We start from the raw sequence: 16,487 nt of genomic DNA on the forward strand, positions 1-16,487 counted from the left end.
TCAATTAAATTAAAATTTTAAGATTTGAACTTTTTAAGAATATTTTCCATCCTTTATTAAATAGATTCAGAGGATTTCTACCAAAAGTAAAGAAAGGCTTATTATTTTAATATCAAATTCAGGATTGTAACTGCTATGAAATTTTTGTAAAAACAGATTCTCAGGATGACGGCTCATATTTTATTATTATCATACCAATTTATTTGTTTATTTAAAATGTGTTTTTAAATTAATTTTTACAAATTGATATTACATAATAATTAAATTGGGCTACGATCATTTTGTTTTAATATTTCAAGTGTTATTTATATAACACTCGTTTTTGTCTGCACATATTTATGTAATGTTCCAACTTGAAACAAACGATGAAATTATTATTTAATAGGAAATAAAAGAGCTTGCTCGTATGTCCATACACTATATAATGCACTATATGAAACATATTTATAATTCCGTTTTAATTAGATTTTATTAAATTTATATGCTTTTAATAATAGGTCGTTTACGTAACGTACGCTATACATATAATTCCAGAGAACGGGCTTTCCGTATTCATGTGAAGTTAATTAATTCTATGATTAACAATGAAGTTTATCGAAATAAAGCGGTCGCTGGTATTTCGAAATTGCACAGGAACTTGTATAAATCCAGTTAACTAGAACGAAATGTCGCCGAAACGTATAACAAGACACAAAGCTAGAAAGGTTCAAAATGTATCCCTTCCGGTGGCAGCCTAAAGACGGATTCGGTGCGGCTTTGGGATTAACCGAAGGGTATAATTCCATTGTTCAAAAGTTTGATTTTGGCGGACCGACGGCTTTCGGTACAAACACCGCCGCTGTTCTGACTGGATTCGAGCGGAATGTACATTGCAGGAAAAACGAGATAAATTATTGAAATAAATCGGTACTGGATAAAAGCAGAGGTCCATTGACAATCGAATAATTAAAATATACAATACAAAAAATCTATTTAATGTAACACGGACCGTACCAGACACGGTTTATTTACCATTATAAATGGGAATTCGTTGCACATTATCCCTATCCGCTCCGCTTACATTTATGATCGGCGTCTGTGTGTACAAAATATGAATATATATATATATATTTATTTTTATAACAATTTATTTATCAAACGATTTCATTATTTTCTGCATTCAATATAAAAATGACTATATTTGAATTAACAAAATATTAATTAATTTGTGCGTATAAAATGGAAGAGAATTCCGTTCGAAATCTTGCGTGGAGATTACATGCCGTTGTATGCTGGACCGCCGCCGCCCTCTGGAACAACCCAGTTGATATTTTGACTAGGATCTTTGATGTCGCACGTTTTGCAATGGATGCAATTTTGGGCATTGATCTGCAACCTTTGTCCGTCTCCGCTTTCCAATGGCACAAACTCGTATACACCTGAAACAAAATTACCAAAATATATTAGTTATATATAATAATTCAAGTAATTTAATAATTGTAATAACTGTATGAATATTATACAAAAATTGAAGTAGTTCAAAAATAATTTAATATTTATTTACTAATTTGCATTGGCATTAATTTGAAACCAGTTTCAATGTTCTATATTAAATAAGTTGCTATACAAACCGTACATTATACTAAATAACGCAAACTAATTTTATAGAATTTATGTTGTTTGTTTATTTATTTACATAGGCTAATTTGTAGATTACCTTTATAATAAAAAATATTGCAGCCTATTTTGTAAAGATAAAGTTTCATAATTAAATAGTATAATAATATAATAATAGTGCTTAAATCAGTATAATAAAATGTATCCATAACATTATATGTGTGATATTATTAATGTTTTTATGAAAAAAATGTATTAATATTTGGTACCTATTTATATTTTATACCTATTTTATATTTTTATCAAATACAACTTGATGCAAAGTAATGATGTGTAAGTGAAGTATACTGGATTAACTTAGAAAATGTAAACCGTTGGAAATGCAATCAGCAGGATTGTGCAATCCGGCGATCTCCATTTAGGAAGAAGCGACCTTACCCACAGTTTGGCTGCAAAGCGTAGAGTGCAAATTGAAAGGATAGGGAGAGGATGGGATCGGTGCGAAATAGATAATATTCTGTTTCGAACGGTTTCGAGGAAAAGCGAATTGCTATTACAATTCCCCATTGGACGCGATACGTCTATCAGTTTCAGTAAAATCTTGAGGTAATGAAGCATCCGGCTCCAGACTAATCCACAATTTCATGCTTCACAAAGCTCTATAGTGTCTATACAAAATGCGCATGCAGACGGATCTGCTGAATATACCTTTATTTCACTAATTCTTTGTCTATATTATAATGGTGTCAACACTATCAAGTTTATCCTTATTTCGTTTTATTTGAATAGTATTAACGTTTATTTAATATACAATACAATTTCAAAAGTAATAATATACTTTTAGATTAATTATTTTTAATATTATATAAATAAAAGTTAGTTAAACATAGTTTTTACAACATAATGGGTATATTTTTAATTATTTCATTATTAGCAGATCTAACAGACATTTTATTATATTCGTATATTAAGTAAAACTTTCTTTGATGTTATAAAATTAGGTAATTATTTATACTTATTGCTATTAAATAAAGTGTGTAAATGTATATTTATATCGAGTAGTTAGTGTATTCAATTACTGAGCGTTAAACTTGAAAATTAAATGAAGTACAAAATCGTTGAATCTTAGTACTATTAGTAGTATAATTTGAATAATCCCCTTCTTGTTGAGATTAATCCGTGCATAATCGTAATGTACAACGATTGACATCCGACGTGCAGGAACAAACGGCGCGAGGGGCGCGATCTGCGTGAGGCCCTTCAGATTCAATGGATCAATTTTGCGAACATTGATTGAGTGATTGAAAGCGGGTGAAAAATGTGGGCGGCGATTGCATAACGACGAGCGAAATGGTTGCCCCATCTGAAATCCCCGCCGAAATCTTCTAATTATATCTTAACACGCTATTAATCTTGAGCGCGAGCGTGCGTTAAATAATAAATAAATCATTAGGGTGCCATTAATTATCGGCGGTTGTGTATCAAAGGGGAATTCGGTCGCAGTTAATTCGTTGGTGCGACAAATCCCGCACCGAAGCATTTGTCATCTTTCTTCAATGGCTCACACCAAAAGGGAGAAGGTGGAGAAGAAGAAAGTAACAGCTTTGTTGTAATAAATGGTACCCGCCACCCCTTGTTCACTCCTCACTAAGTCTCTCTCTCTCGAACTCTCCATTTTTTAGAGCTCCGTTGGAAAGCAAATTGATTCCAATTGCTGTAGCGAGCATAGAATAAGCTTCTTTTCTTTAAAATGTATATAAAAAAACTATATAAAAAAATGAAACGGTTTGATGTCGCGCGACTGTACTATCCACCACCCTCCGATCCATTTCCCCCCGGTTGAGCGTCAACCCCTGTGGGGGTGCCGCAATTGAAAATCATTTTATATTTATAGTCGGCCATTATCTGCCCTTCTCCCTCGGAACATACACGAGCGCGTTTCCAACCGAAAAAATATATTGGCGATCGATTCTAATTAAAACCCTGCTAAATTACCGCACCGTTGTCCTGGGAGCTCGATAAACAATGCGTTTTCAATGTCGCGTAATAAAAACTAATTTAGTGTTATGATCGCGGCGCGGCGAGGCTTTAATGATTGGAGAGAAGAGGGCCGCCGCAAAGATTTATGTCGATTTTCGGTCTTCCAACTGAGTTCCACATAATTTATAGATCGAATCGTAAAATTAGGCCCCTCTCGACATTTATTTCCACGAGCCTACTACTCCAACGCACACACTCATCTATATATATATATACGCTCCTCATTTTACGTTGAAACCCATCAACATCACTTTATTGTAAATCAATTCATTTAACATCCAGTATATCGATGGGGAAACAAGAGGCATGCCAAACTAAATATAGTTTACTTGGAGAGAAGTGGAAAAATCCGACCGATTTCGTTTCGTCTGACTTTTAATCCCTTCGCAACTTTTTCACTTTCGTCTAATGGCACTTCTACTTTACTTTCTTAGAACTTTCATAGGAACTTATTTTCTACAACATTAACGTAACACATTAAACATAGCTCATTTTAATTTGCCAATGCGTTATGATGTTTATTAAATAATTGATTTTTATCAGAAAAAAATAATGTTTCACTAAAAATACTGTAATCTGACATTTAGATACAGAATTAATCTTTTATATACATATTTATTTTATTAATTAACCCAAAATGTATTGTACGTCTTATAATTAATCTCATTTTCCGAAAATTACAGTATTTGGATAGATGATTTACATTAATAATATAACTGTCAACAGTACTTATATTCTATCTCATCAATTTATAGTTATATCAAGTGATAAGTTTGTAACATAAAATATAATAAAGTTATAAAAATAATATAACGCAGACTATTTGTCTTGAGTTTTAAGTACACCTGATTCTCAATTTGCATGACAAATACATGGCTTCCATCATACAAAATATATATTGAAAAGTAGAACACACAAATAATCTGTAAGTCTGATCTTTCAGATTCACAAACTTTGCATCATTTAATCTTTTTTGTTTTATTATTATTTAGATATTATTAATATATAAAACAAGTATACGGGCGGAAAAATTGTGGATTCAAAACAAAAGTTTGAGTAACAACTAATAGACTATTGATATAAAATTATTTAACACAATAAATATGTATGCAAAGAAAAATAATTTTATCTTAAATGCATAAGTTTACATGAAAAACTATTACATAATATTATTAATTCAATAATATTTGCAAGAATGTGCAAAGTTCAGTCTACTAAATGGTCGATGAACTGTTGATACCTACATTATAGTAAATCTGTACAATTTCAAATCGCGGATAAAGTACACCTAGTTCAAGTAATACTGCAGCCGACAGTAATAAAGTAAATGTTTACAAATTGGTCGTATAAACGCTAAGTTAAATGTAAAATTGATAAAGCCCCCTACGAATAAGAAATACGATTGCACCGAAACTTTAGATCATGCTGCCAATTAAGGTAGGATCATTTAAAAGATATTATTAAAATGTACCCGACGGGCACAGACTGAATCCTCGCAGCCGAGCCCGTGCATCGATAAAGTATCTTATCCCCAGGTTGCAGATCATCATTAAAAGAAACATATGTTAACATGAGTGTAAAACAAGTTATCACATCGTGATCTGCACACGCATTAATCCTTGTTCCGTTAAATCCGACACCCGAATCGATGGGCAATTAAGCAAACCACAGTTTGTTGAAAAATAAATAAATAACATACATCCTAAATAACAACAGGCAGTTTCGCTGGTTTTCTGTCATGGGACATACAAATAATTGCCGTATTTTCTCGCTTACCAAAGTCACATAAATATATAGGTTTTATGTGAGTCGAATTTGAAAAACACTGAAAACTCAAAATATTCTTAAATCTATAAACATGCATTTCATCAATAAATCAAATCAATTATTTTAAATTGAAATGATAAGCTTAAATAACTATTAATTTCGAATGAAAAGTTATGAAAAACTAGTAAAAAAAACATGTAAAATCGTTAGAATTACTAATAAATTGAAAGTAGATATCTCTGCAAATAATGTGAATGATATTCTTGAATATCAAAAGAACGCTGAATTCTCAATATTTCAATAATAAAAAATGTATATTATAACTAGGCAAAGTTAAAAACTTTAACTCATTTTACAGTCAAAGGAATAATTCATGTAGTTAAGGAAACTAATACACTCATGATATGTAATAAATAAAATATGTTAAACATTTATTAATACATGTAAATAGATAGTTTCACTGTAGTTGTTCTAAATGTGTAGTATGTAATAAAATGGCAAGGAATCAGTATAAAACCATTAGATTTAATATATGTTAATTCTCTGATATTGATTGAATGAGAGCTATTACACGATTCGAGATTTGAGCGGCGGAGATTGGCGAATGGCTTTAGGGGCTTCCAGTAATAAAGCAGCAGAAAGAAATGAAGAGATTTCCCCAATTAAACTTTCAATATTTCGCTTGGGGAAGCAATTCAATTTCCAACTTCGTAACTGCCGTATCTATTTGAATAATTTATTTGCGCGTGCACGATCATCCCTTCGCATATTCGAAGCCTCCAAAGAATAAAAAGAACAAAAAAGGAAGACACATATATGAGTGTGTGTTACTTGCGCACATACATTTATTTATTTTCACCACCTCTCTCTCTCTCCCTGACTTTGTCCCTTCTGATTCACACTCCCTACACCCTCCTCATTTCCAAAGCGAGCGACGCTTTAAATTTTCTGAAAATGAAATAACATTTCCATCACAAAAAGCGGAACGCAGGATCTGATATTTACATATTTAAAAATATATATAGACACTCGTGCGTTATTAATATGTAGAAGAGTGGGTCCCTTTTTTTATGAACAATTTTCGCTCGTACGTGTTCAAATTTCGGTCATGTTATTTTTAACCGGAGCTGTTTTTAATCAAATTTTCATTAAAAACATACATTATTTTAGTAGAACATTAAATTAATACGACAAATACTTGACAAACATAAATATGTGATTGTCATAATATGATGACATTAAACATATAATTTCTAGAAACTTTAACATAAGACATAACCACTTTTACTCAAGAATATAAATAATCATTATCATCTTGTCATGTTAAACTTAAATTTTTAATTTAACAAATGCAGGAAACAATAGACATGAATATAACTTAAGAAATACTAACTCAAATAATTATTTTCTGTGTAATTCAATTCGTTTCATTGTCATTCGAATTGATTAATAATTAAAAAATAATATAAATGTATAAATGTGAAATAAATTGAATGCATTGAATTGATTACTCTAATAAAAATAAAATACATTTAATAAAAACCATTCCATTCCCAATTATAAACTCACGAATACATTTTAATAATTCTCGTTTTATATTCGACACCATATTTCAATTTTGTAACGGTAATTATATTTCCATTAGCAGTAAGTGCTAATGTTAATTTTACATTTATAACATTCATGTCTCATATATTTATTAACTTTTGTGAAGTTTTAATATCATATTTATAAAATTTAAGCATATAAGTACCTATATGTTCAAAAATATATATTCAGTAATAAGTCATTCGCAAATTATTATATCATTTATAGTATCGAAACATTGTATTATATAAAACTTTCTTTTTTATAATTTTAAGTTTATTTTCGTAATAATAACAATGAAAGTACTGTTTAAGTTGCTGTAATATAAAGGGTTTCAATAAACGCTTGTACATCTATGAAATTTTTGCCTGACATTTCTCTCTATACCTGAAGAATTTATAAAATGATGAATGTGTATTATATAAAAATGTTCAAATCATCATAAATATGAAGTAAACTTATCATATTCGAAATTAAGGGGTATATATAAACTCGATAAAATTGACCAGCTGAAAAGGGAGCCGTACGTTAGAACTGTACTTCAGAATCGTTAATTGCAAAACGTGACTGAGGAACACAGAACACATGTACAGCATTACAACTTTCCGTCCCCTAATGGGTGGCCTTTTGGAATTTGGAGTACCAAAAAAAAAAGGTTGTTGTTGACGACGAGGGCGAAACGTTATGGCAAAAATCAAAGTAATCCGTAATATAGATTAACTCGAATTACAACTTGCATAAAACCCTTGATGTTTTTTTTCCTTCTTCTGTATCCAGTAAAATAAAGGCATTGTTAAAAAGAACCACTTATGATTTTAGCGTTCCATCTCTTTTCTGGTCGTCGTTTCCTTTTTTTCCTGCCGCTCCATGTCGCGCCATAAAAGAGAAACGAGCGGAAGCTCTCGAGTTTAATCCCCGGTAATATAAAGTAAAATTAATCCGTCGAATGCGGCTCCGAAGAGCGCGGCCCAAACCATCCACCAACAACCAAACCTTCGGTCTTCGTTGTACTGCTTTTTGTTGTCCCTTTGTGGTCGGGCATCTACAACGACATTCGCGATACACTCCAATTTCTTTTTTCTTTCTCTCTCGTTTCATTCCCTTGCTTCCTTTTCATCCGCAATTAATTTTGCGCGTGCAACCGCCGTCTGTTCCGCGGCGGCTCAAATGGCTTTTGTTTTCCGCCATCCACTTTATCATGGAGCCAAACCACCCCCGGTGATGTATAGCGGAAGTGTGAGGCCCCGTAATACACTACCTCCGAAGCCCGACGATGATGTATTAATAACAACTTACGTAAGCGTCTTAACACTTTCAGTGGCTGCATATTCATATTTCAACCCGAGATTACACCCGAAAGTGCTGCTGGCTAACACTGCAAACTAACAACAATAACTAAAACCCTCAGCACATATATAAAGGAGAGCTGCCGAATTTGGACCGGTGCCTAGGTTGGACTACTACTATCGCAACTTAACTTGTAATTGCACCATTTGGTAATAAACATGAGTTACCTAGGCGTAAAGTTAACTGATGCGATAACTTATATAACTTGCAAAAAGTTAGTGAGTAATTATCGTCTTCCGGCAGTAAGCAATTAAATATTTTACTATAGATTATCCTAAAGTAATAAAATCGCATTACATATTATCTCATTTTTATAAAACCAAATTAGAGCAAATTAAAGAGAAATTAATATCTTCAAATTTTGATCAAGAAAAGATACACATACACAACAAAATCAGATGATTTTGTTTTTTTAAGATCAAATAAACAAATATGAAAACATGTTATATTTGGGTTTCCTCAGTATACAAGACATTTATTTGAAAAAATTGAAATGAAATCAGTGGTCCAACTTGATAAACCAGCAGCTATTAGACAGGTGACGTATATGTTTTTTTTACGTTTTTTTAATTTAATTATTATCTTTATTAAATTACATAATATTTTAGGTAAAATTTACAGTTTAAATAATAACATTTTTTTAATATTCTTTTTTAATTAAAAAATACTAGGTGATCCAAATTCGGCAACCATCCCCTATGTATACATTTATATATAAAGGGCAACATTTAGATAACTGCAGGGGCCGTTTCATTTACGAAAGGGCGCTCGTAAAATATAATTGTTATTACAATTACCAGGCGCAACAAAAGACCCCGAAACATCCTCTTCCCTTGCCATCATCGATCCTATCTAAAGTTTAACGTAATCATAAAAAAGGTGGTGAGACGGAAAGAGTGTCTTCAGTTCTTCCGCCTTTTTTGCTCGCTGTTTCCTTTTATGAATAATTTGGAAGCGAGTCGACGTGACATCAAGCATACAAACGACCGTAAAGGATGTGCAAGTTGGGAACATGGAAATGATTTCGCGCTATAAAAGCCGGGCGGATGGGAGAAACGGAAACGAGTGGCGCCATCCTGCGAGGACAACCCGCACAATCCGTTATGTTCGCTGCCCGGCGAATGCACATATATTGCTCGGATAAGCAAGAATCAAATTGCAGCAGTTGCTCCCCCTTTCTCACAATTTGTCAACTTTTAATTATACAAATACACTAATATTATGAGACAAGTATAGAATGTACACTCGAGCACATATTGAGGGTCACCAAGACAATTAAATAATATAAAACTTAAAATATAAGACCATGAGCGACTATAAATATATAGACTAAGTCGCCCTACCCACGATTTCGTGGGCACCGGTTCGAATCCTGGTCAAGCCAGGCCCCTTGTGAGCCCTCTCGGTGCTTCCAGCAAATAGGGCCATCGTTCATCACAGATGGAAAATTATACGACATAAAAAAATATAAGACTTAAAGAATGAAAAAAATAATGCTTTGACATTCTTTCAATAGTGTTTCTCAAATAGAAAGTTTGAAGTTGTTTTACCGAATCTACATGAACAATTTTGATTAATAAAGCAGATTTACTTTGCGAATTAGCATAATAGATGCCACCATCTGCTTCAAATATTTAGATAAGAAAATTGTTTTAAACTTGTGTAATTATAAAGTCCTAATCATTTCCTTCGTTTTATTTAATTATAAATGTATCTAATGTACAAAACTTAACTCCAAAATAAACTGGCTTTAATCCATTGTTACTTAATTAAATAATTATTTAAATCATTGATCTGGTTAAATTCGCCTACATAAATTTAACCTAAACAAGTAAAAAATAATCATTAAGAAAATTGCTTAAAATTTAGAAGAAATAAATATAATAACTCAATAAAACATATAATTTTTTAAATTGTATTGAATTATATAATAAATCTTGTTTATTATTATTATTTTAGATAAATTTCAATTACAGTGCTAATAGAAAATATAAATTACAATATATATTGTGCGACATTAATTGAATTTGACTAGATTTTGTTTGTACGCAAGATTTTATGAAGTTGGTTTATGGTAATTGCACCTTAGGTTACTGAAACCGTAAATAATGCATGAAGTTTATTATACTTATTATAAGAAACCCGAGTATATTTATGATTCGCCAACGGAAATTTGGTTCATTATAAGAACGTAAAACAAATGATTGCTCATCATGTAGGAAAAGCAATAAATCGCAACGTAAAATGTTATAGTTATTATACCAAACATGATGAAGCTTGTTAACCGCAAGTGTTCACAGTCACGAAAGTTAATCAAGCGTGCAAATAAAAACACCTTTCCTTTACACATGAAACGAAGAAAATTGATTCTAAAAAATATAAAATATGTTTATCTTACATAAGACATGATGTTTATACTAAAAAGTATATAGTAAAGTAAATATACTTGAATTTGAGTTTATAACTTTTAATCGTAAGTTTATAGTAACTGATACTTGCCAACTACTAATTACATTTTTTTGGCAATAATGCACATCATTGATTTAACTATTGTTATTTAAATGTTTGATTATATTATAGTATATAATGTTTCATACAGATAAAAAAGTTTGTCTGGAATATATAGAGGTGTGGTACATAGGTTTAAATATTCTCGGCGTCAAATATGGCAGACCGCGTTTATATATCCGTGTTCGCTGGATCTGCTGCAAATCAAAGAGGAAAAGCGACGAAGGAATGGAACGATGGGGTGGTCTCCCCCTTAAAATGACACCCTCGTCTAAAATCTCGCGACGAAACGTGTTTAACCTGCGCAAACATTTGATATCTTCTCGAGTTAGGTTACAATGTCTGAGGGCAAAAACGACAATTCATACGAAATCTCCCGACTGCGGAATAAACCCCGGATATCCTTCTGTACTTTTTCTAATAGTTTAACATCAAGTATATTCGGGCGACCCGCAATTGTGACGATCGGATACATCCAGCAGTCCGTAAAATAAAGATATCCTGAAAAATATGCATGCATCGACGACTACAATTCTCCATCATTCTTTCATGAAATGCAATAAAATTGGAGATGGTTGGTTGTGCGATGAAGTCTGTTTGTTAAACTGTTTCCGAACTGAATTTTAATGATTGAATCGGAAACGACGAGGAGCGGCAATGTACGGTGTCATTGCCCAGTCTGGGCCATCGGAGTGCAACAGCCCCAAAATCATCGATCCAGGGACCTTGAACTTGCGAGCAGACGCCGCCACTACCGCCTCCACCTCCGCCACTGCTGCTACCGCCGCCGCAGCACCAACCATGAACCATCCCCCTTTCTGCTGCAAGTCTGGCCTCCCAAACCACTGCAAAATTTTATTTATTCCCCTCTCACTTCCCGTTACCCACCCTTTCCGTTCCGCTAAATATTATTTTTCAATGTTATTTCCACGACCGTAGATCCCGCTCCTTTTTGTACTATTATTAGCACGTTACGAAAAGTTTATCCGCCGCCGGCAACGTTTCTTGTTCGTAACTTTAAATTGGTCTCGAAAACCTACTGATAATTGACTGCTTAAATTTTCAGGCCGAACGTGCTGAAAGTTCGACAACCACCCCAGTTTCGTCTCAATCACCAACAGCAAAAAAATAATAAAATAAAAAGAAGGATATGAAAGAAAGTAAAGTACCACGATGCCGACTCAAAGTTAATATTGTAATTTAATTTCGACCTTTTACGAGTGCCGAACCACACAATAATTCAAGAGCAATCGAAAGCCCGGCAAACTTTATTTTGCACGCATATAAAATCCAATGAAAGTGCGGTTTAGCCGCTATTCAGGAGGAAATTTAATACGCCTACGTTTCCAAAACGTCGAAAATAATTAATTGCTTCGCTGCTCACCAACATAAAATAAATTGTATTAGAAACTTACCGGCAGGGCAGAACCGTCCTTCTGGGCCATCATAAACACCCAAATTGTTTTTAACGGGGATCGTATCATCTTTTAATGTCAGATGGGCCGGTTGATCGCCCTCGTGATTGGTTCCCGTTAGGGCAACCGAAGATAAGAGGTCGAAACTGATCTTTCCATCGGGCTTAGGATAATCAATCGGGGTTGAGTCCTTGGCTGCCTTCAGGCGTTTATGGTCTGGATCTAATTTGGATATAATAGCATTAATATAACCCAATCGATTACACTGCGATAGTGAATTGATAATGTACCTCCGTGCGAGAAGGTCCAAGGTTCTTTGCCTTTGATGATCAAAGAGAAACCGCTGTACATGACACCTCCATACAAACCCAACGGGTTGTGGAAAGATGGCCTGCAGTTCCTCACTTCCTTTAGTTCCTTCCAGACAAAACTGTTTTGTAATTTATCTATGTAGCTCTTAGGTTCGAAACTTTCCGTAGACTGCTTCTCACCGTTCATGGCTTCAATTGCACTTTCGGCAGCCAACATTCCACTCTTCATGGCATTATGAGTGCCCTTAATCTTAGGCACGTTCAAGAACCCTGCGGAACAACCCACCAGACAACCACCGGGGAATGTCAGTTTAGGTACACTCTGGAAACCGCCCTCCGCTAAAGCCCTGGCTCCATAAGCGATGCGATTTCCTCCTTCGAATGTTGGCTTTACCGAGGGGTGATGCTTGAAACGTTGGAATTCCCTGAACGGACTTAGGTACGGATTGGTGTAATCCAATCCTACCACGAATCCTACGGCCACTAGGGGCGTTGGCTCATTCAAATGATACAGAAAAGATCCCCCGTAAGTGAACTTATCCAAGGGCCATCCGATGCTGTGTTCTACCAATCCTGGTCTGTGTTTAGAGGGCTCAATCTCCCAAACTTCCTTCAATCCTATTGAAAAACGAAAATAATGAAAAAAACAAAACAAACAATAAAAGCAGTAAATTGCATTCTACAATTTATGCTCCCCCATTTATATGTTACATGAACACAACAGTTATTGTTCTCCTTTATGAATCGCATAGTTTTATTGTGGAAATGAAATTTTCATACGATATAAAAGCTTCCGGATAATATGAATATTTTAGTGCTACACAAAGAAGATGCGTGCTGTGTACTTCTCGTAAAACACTTTTTATTGCGTGATTAAATTATTAATGTTTATTTTCATATCGCCATTAGTACCTGCCGCAATTTCCGAAAGCAACCTGAATAATGACAACTTACTTAAACTTTAATAACCATTATTAATGCATGTAGCGCACATAACTTTACTAAAAGCAGCATTTCCTGCCATTATATACATAATTCAGAACTTATGAATAAAGTTATTTTGAAATTAAAAGAATATTATAAAGAAATAGTTTTTTTAGTTATACCAAAGAGATGATGTAGGCAACCTATTATACACTTATGTATACAAAGTCGATAACTTAGACAAAGTGATAATTAGATTATGAGAGCGTTTCTGCGAAAATTATAAAGTTAGAAATGTAGGTCAAATTGTTGATGATATTATGATTACCTAATCTACATAGTGACCTTAACCATAAATTATTGCTTAGCTATACAGATAATGTCAGTTGATGTCACAATCACTTACCTATGCCATAAGTTTGAGTTTCACTCTTCTCCCTCAAATTGAATTTCTTTGTTAACTGCTTCGCTAAGTGACCATGGCAACCTTCCGCGAATATCGTACACTTAGCGTGCAATTCCATTCCTCTCTCGAATGTGTCTTTTGGACTTCCGTCCTTGGCGATACCTACATCGTTTGTTGCTACACCCTTAACGCTTCCATCTTCGTGATATAAAATTTCGGAAGCCGCATAACCCGGATATACTTCAACTCCCAAAGCTTCAGCTTGCTCACCAAGCCACTTAACAAAGTGACCCAATCTTACCACATAGTTACCATGATTGTTCAATGGGAAACCTTCAAAGTTTCAAATATAAATATCAAATGCAAAACCTAAAGTACAATTTTTGTTACCTGGAAGAATAGGAATTGGAATTCTTCCAGTTTCAGTTAAGAAACCAAATTTATCTTCAGTTACTGGTGTGTTCAATGGGGCTCCCTTCTCTTTCCAATCTGGTATCAGTTCATTAAGAGCAATTGGATCAATGCAAGCACCAGACAAGATGTGTCCACCAGCTTCAGCTGCTTTCTCAACCACACATACTCTGAGTTCCTTTCCTTCTTTTTCTGCAATTTGCTTGGCTCTAACTGCTGCAGCCATACCAGCTGGACCACCACCAATAATCAACAGATCTGTCTGATCTTCGAACCTTTCCATTTCTACCTCTGCAATATTACACAATTAATAGAATTAATCTTAATCAGTAAATATATTAATTTAAATTAGTTTACCTTTCCATCTTGGATCTTGATCTCTGGGGTGGACAGTGTAATGAGTGGTGATCTTTGGGAATGCTTGGTCAGAAAAGCACCTCCTTATAAATTGAAGCTTATTTACTAAAATAAAAATATATTATTAGATTTTTATATTTATAGGTAAAAAAATAAATCATTGCCAAACTATGTATTTTTCCAAAAATATTAAATATCCAAAGAAATTATTCCAATAACATTAATAATAATTATATAACATACATAAACATGTTATCTCTTGCTACTTATTTTTTTAGGTGTTAAAGGTATGAACTTTGAACTGGTACTTTATTGGGCAAAGTTCAGCCATAATAACGCCCCAAATCTTATTAGATTCAATAAATATGACCAATTTAAAGGTTTATTTCAGATTTTCTATCATATGTTATGATTTAATTACGACGAATTCAAATAGTAACCAAGTAAAACAATAATTATTAAGTGTAAACACGTTGCAGATTTCTTCATTGTTGATTACATTATTTTCCCTCTTTGTGAAACTTGAGATACTAAAAGAATTGAAACAATTTAATCTGAATTTACTTACAGTTTCTTGTTGTAGCGCGAACAGAAAACGCCATGTTACTAAAACTTCATCAGCTGGCGATAACACGTTTCTAAAATAAAATGAAAGTAATTTTGTATGCTGCACGAATCCAAGTAGTAGTAGTTATGTTTATTTAGGAACGTTTAATAAGTTGCATAACTTTATAAACACATCAGCAATACTTAATTTAGTTTGGTGTATATAAGGTTGCCTATGATGAGATACTATGTGCTTGCCAGTTTGTAAATTAGGTTTGAAAGAAGTATATATCTAGAACGTATGTTTTCGTAGGATTACAAAAATAATTCAATTTGTAACATTGTGATCCCGATATCCTACTGTGCGTTATTAATTACATTACAACGATTTAATTAATTCAAGTTAAAATAAATAAATACAACTTAACAATGTACAAATAAATAATAAAATTTGTTATTTTATTATAAAATGAGGAATTTAGGAACATTATAAAATATATCTTAACAAAAGAATAGGCGTTGAAAATATAATTAGAAGAATACAAGTTAATCAATCTTAAAATATATTCATTATTTGAAATTAAACCATATAGATTAAATGAAATCTGTAGTTAGAAGATACAATTTATTTATTAAGTAGAAATTAATAAATTATGTATATTAATTAAAGCTATTAGAGAAAAAATACTATATTAAAAATATTGTTCATTTTTGCAGATCAAAATAGATAAGATAAATTCAAGCATTCATCATTATTGGAGTACTTCGTGTATTATGACTAATACTTATATGTGAAGTATGGTTTTATTAGTTAATAAAATGTATATTTTAGGGCCAAAGTGTATAACGCCTTATGGAATTTGGCATAGAATTAAAATGAACATGCATAAATACAAATAATTCTTTAATATAACAGATTATAATTAAATTAAATAGTTTTATCTATATTTTCATCTGAATTTAAACATTCCTATAACACAAGATTCATGAAACGACATACATTATATTTTAATCACGGACGATCGACTTATATTCTGTACTTGTTTCTGCTATTTAATTTTTACATTTTATTGTAATAAATCAATTCAATTCACTTAGTCTTCTCCTTTTAAAATGTATACCATGTTAAATTATAATCTAGTATCATTTTTAATGTTATTATTATAAATTTTGAACATGATGTTTGATATTTACATGTGAATAGTATCCACTCGTGTTAGTAAATGTTGTATAGTTTGAAACGCAAAATATGGACTAGAAGAAGAAATTAAC

At 32.8% G+C, this 16,487-nt stretch overlaps 1 protein-coding gene across 1 annotated transcript; it reads right to left on the bottom strand.

Annotated features, from left to right (window-relative positions):
* Window positions 1-1,137: 1,137 nt before the first annotated feature.
* On the bottom strand, window positions 1,138-15,375 carry LOC108567660 (electron transfer flavoprotein-ubiquinone oxidoreductase, mitochondrial). The gene is made up of 7 exons (XM_017928262.1): window positions 15,238-15,375; window positions 14,670-14,774; window positions 14,292-14,603; window positions 13,902-14,234; window positions 12,551-13,189; window positions 12,261-12,482; window positions 1,138-1,418 (listed from the first exon to the last, which is right to left on the bottom strand). The coding sequence occupies exons 1-7, from the start codon at window positions 15,269-15,271 to the stop codon at window positions 1,255-1,257; spliced, it is 1,809 nt and encodes a 602-aa protein (XP_017783751.1). The 5' UTR covers window positions 15,272-15,375; the 3' UTR covers window positions 1,138-1,254.
* Between the last annotated feature and the right edge of the window lie 1,112 nt (window positions 15,376-16,487).

The sequence above is a fragment of the Nicrophorus vespilloides genome, unplaced genomic scaffold, assembly GCF_001412225.1.
Source record: "Nicrophorus vespilloides isolate i.1.1-1 unplaced genomic scaffold, Nicve_v1.0, whole genome shotgun sequence".
NCBI classification, from domain to species: Eukaryota; Metazoa; Arthropoda; class Insecta; order Coleoptera; family Silphidae; genus Nicrophorus; species Nicrophorus vespilloides.

Bases quoted from the DNA above. Each gene is read 5' to 3' on its own strand.
- LOC108567660 (XM_017928262.1), bottom strand. From the start codon at position 15,271: ATGGCGTTTTCTGTTCGCGCTACAACAAGAAACT. The intron at 14,775-15,237 runs GTAAGTAAATTC...TTTTTATTTTAG, and splicing joins TCGCGCTACAACAAGAAACT to TAAATAAGCTTCAATTTATA. The intron at 1,419-12,260 runs GTAAGTTTCTAA...ATTTTGTTTCAG, and splicing joins AGGACGGTTCTGCCCTGCCG to GTGTATACGAGTTTGTGCCA.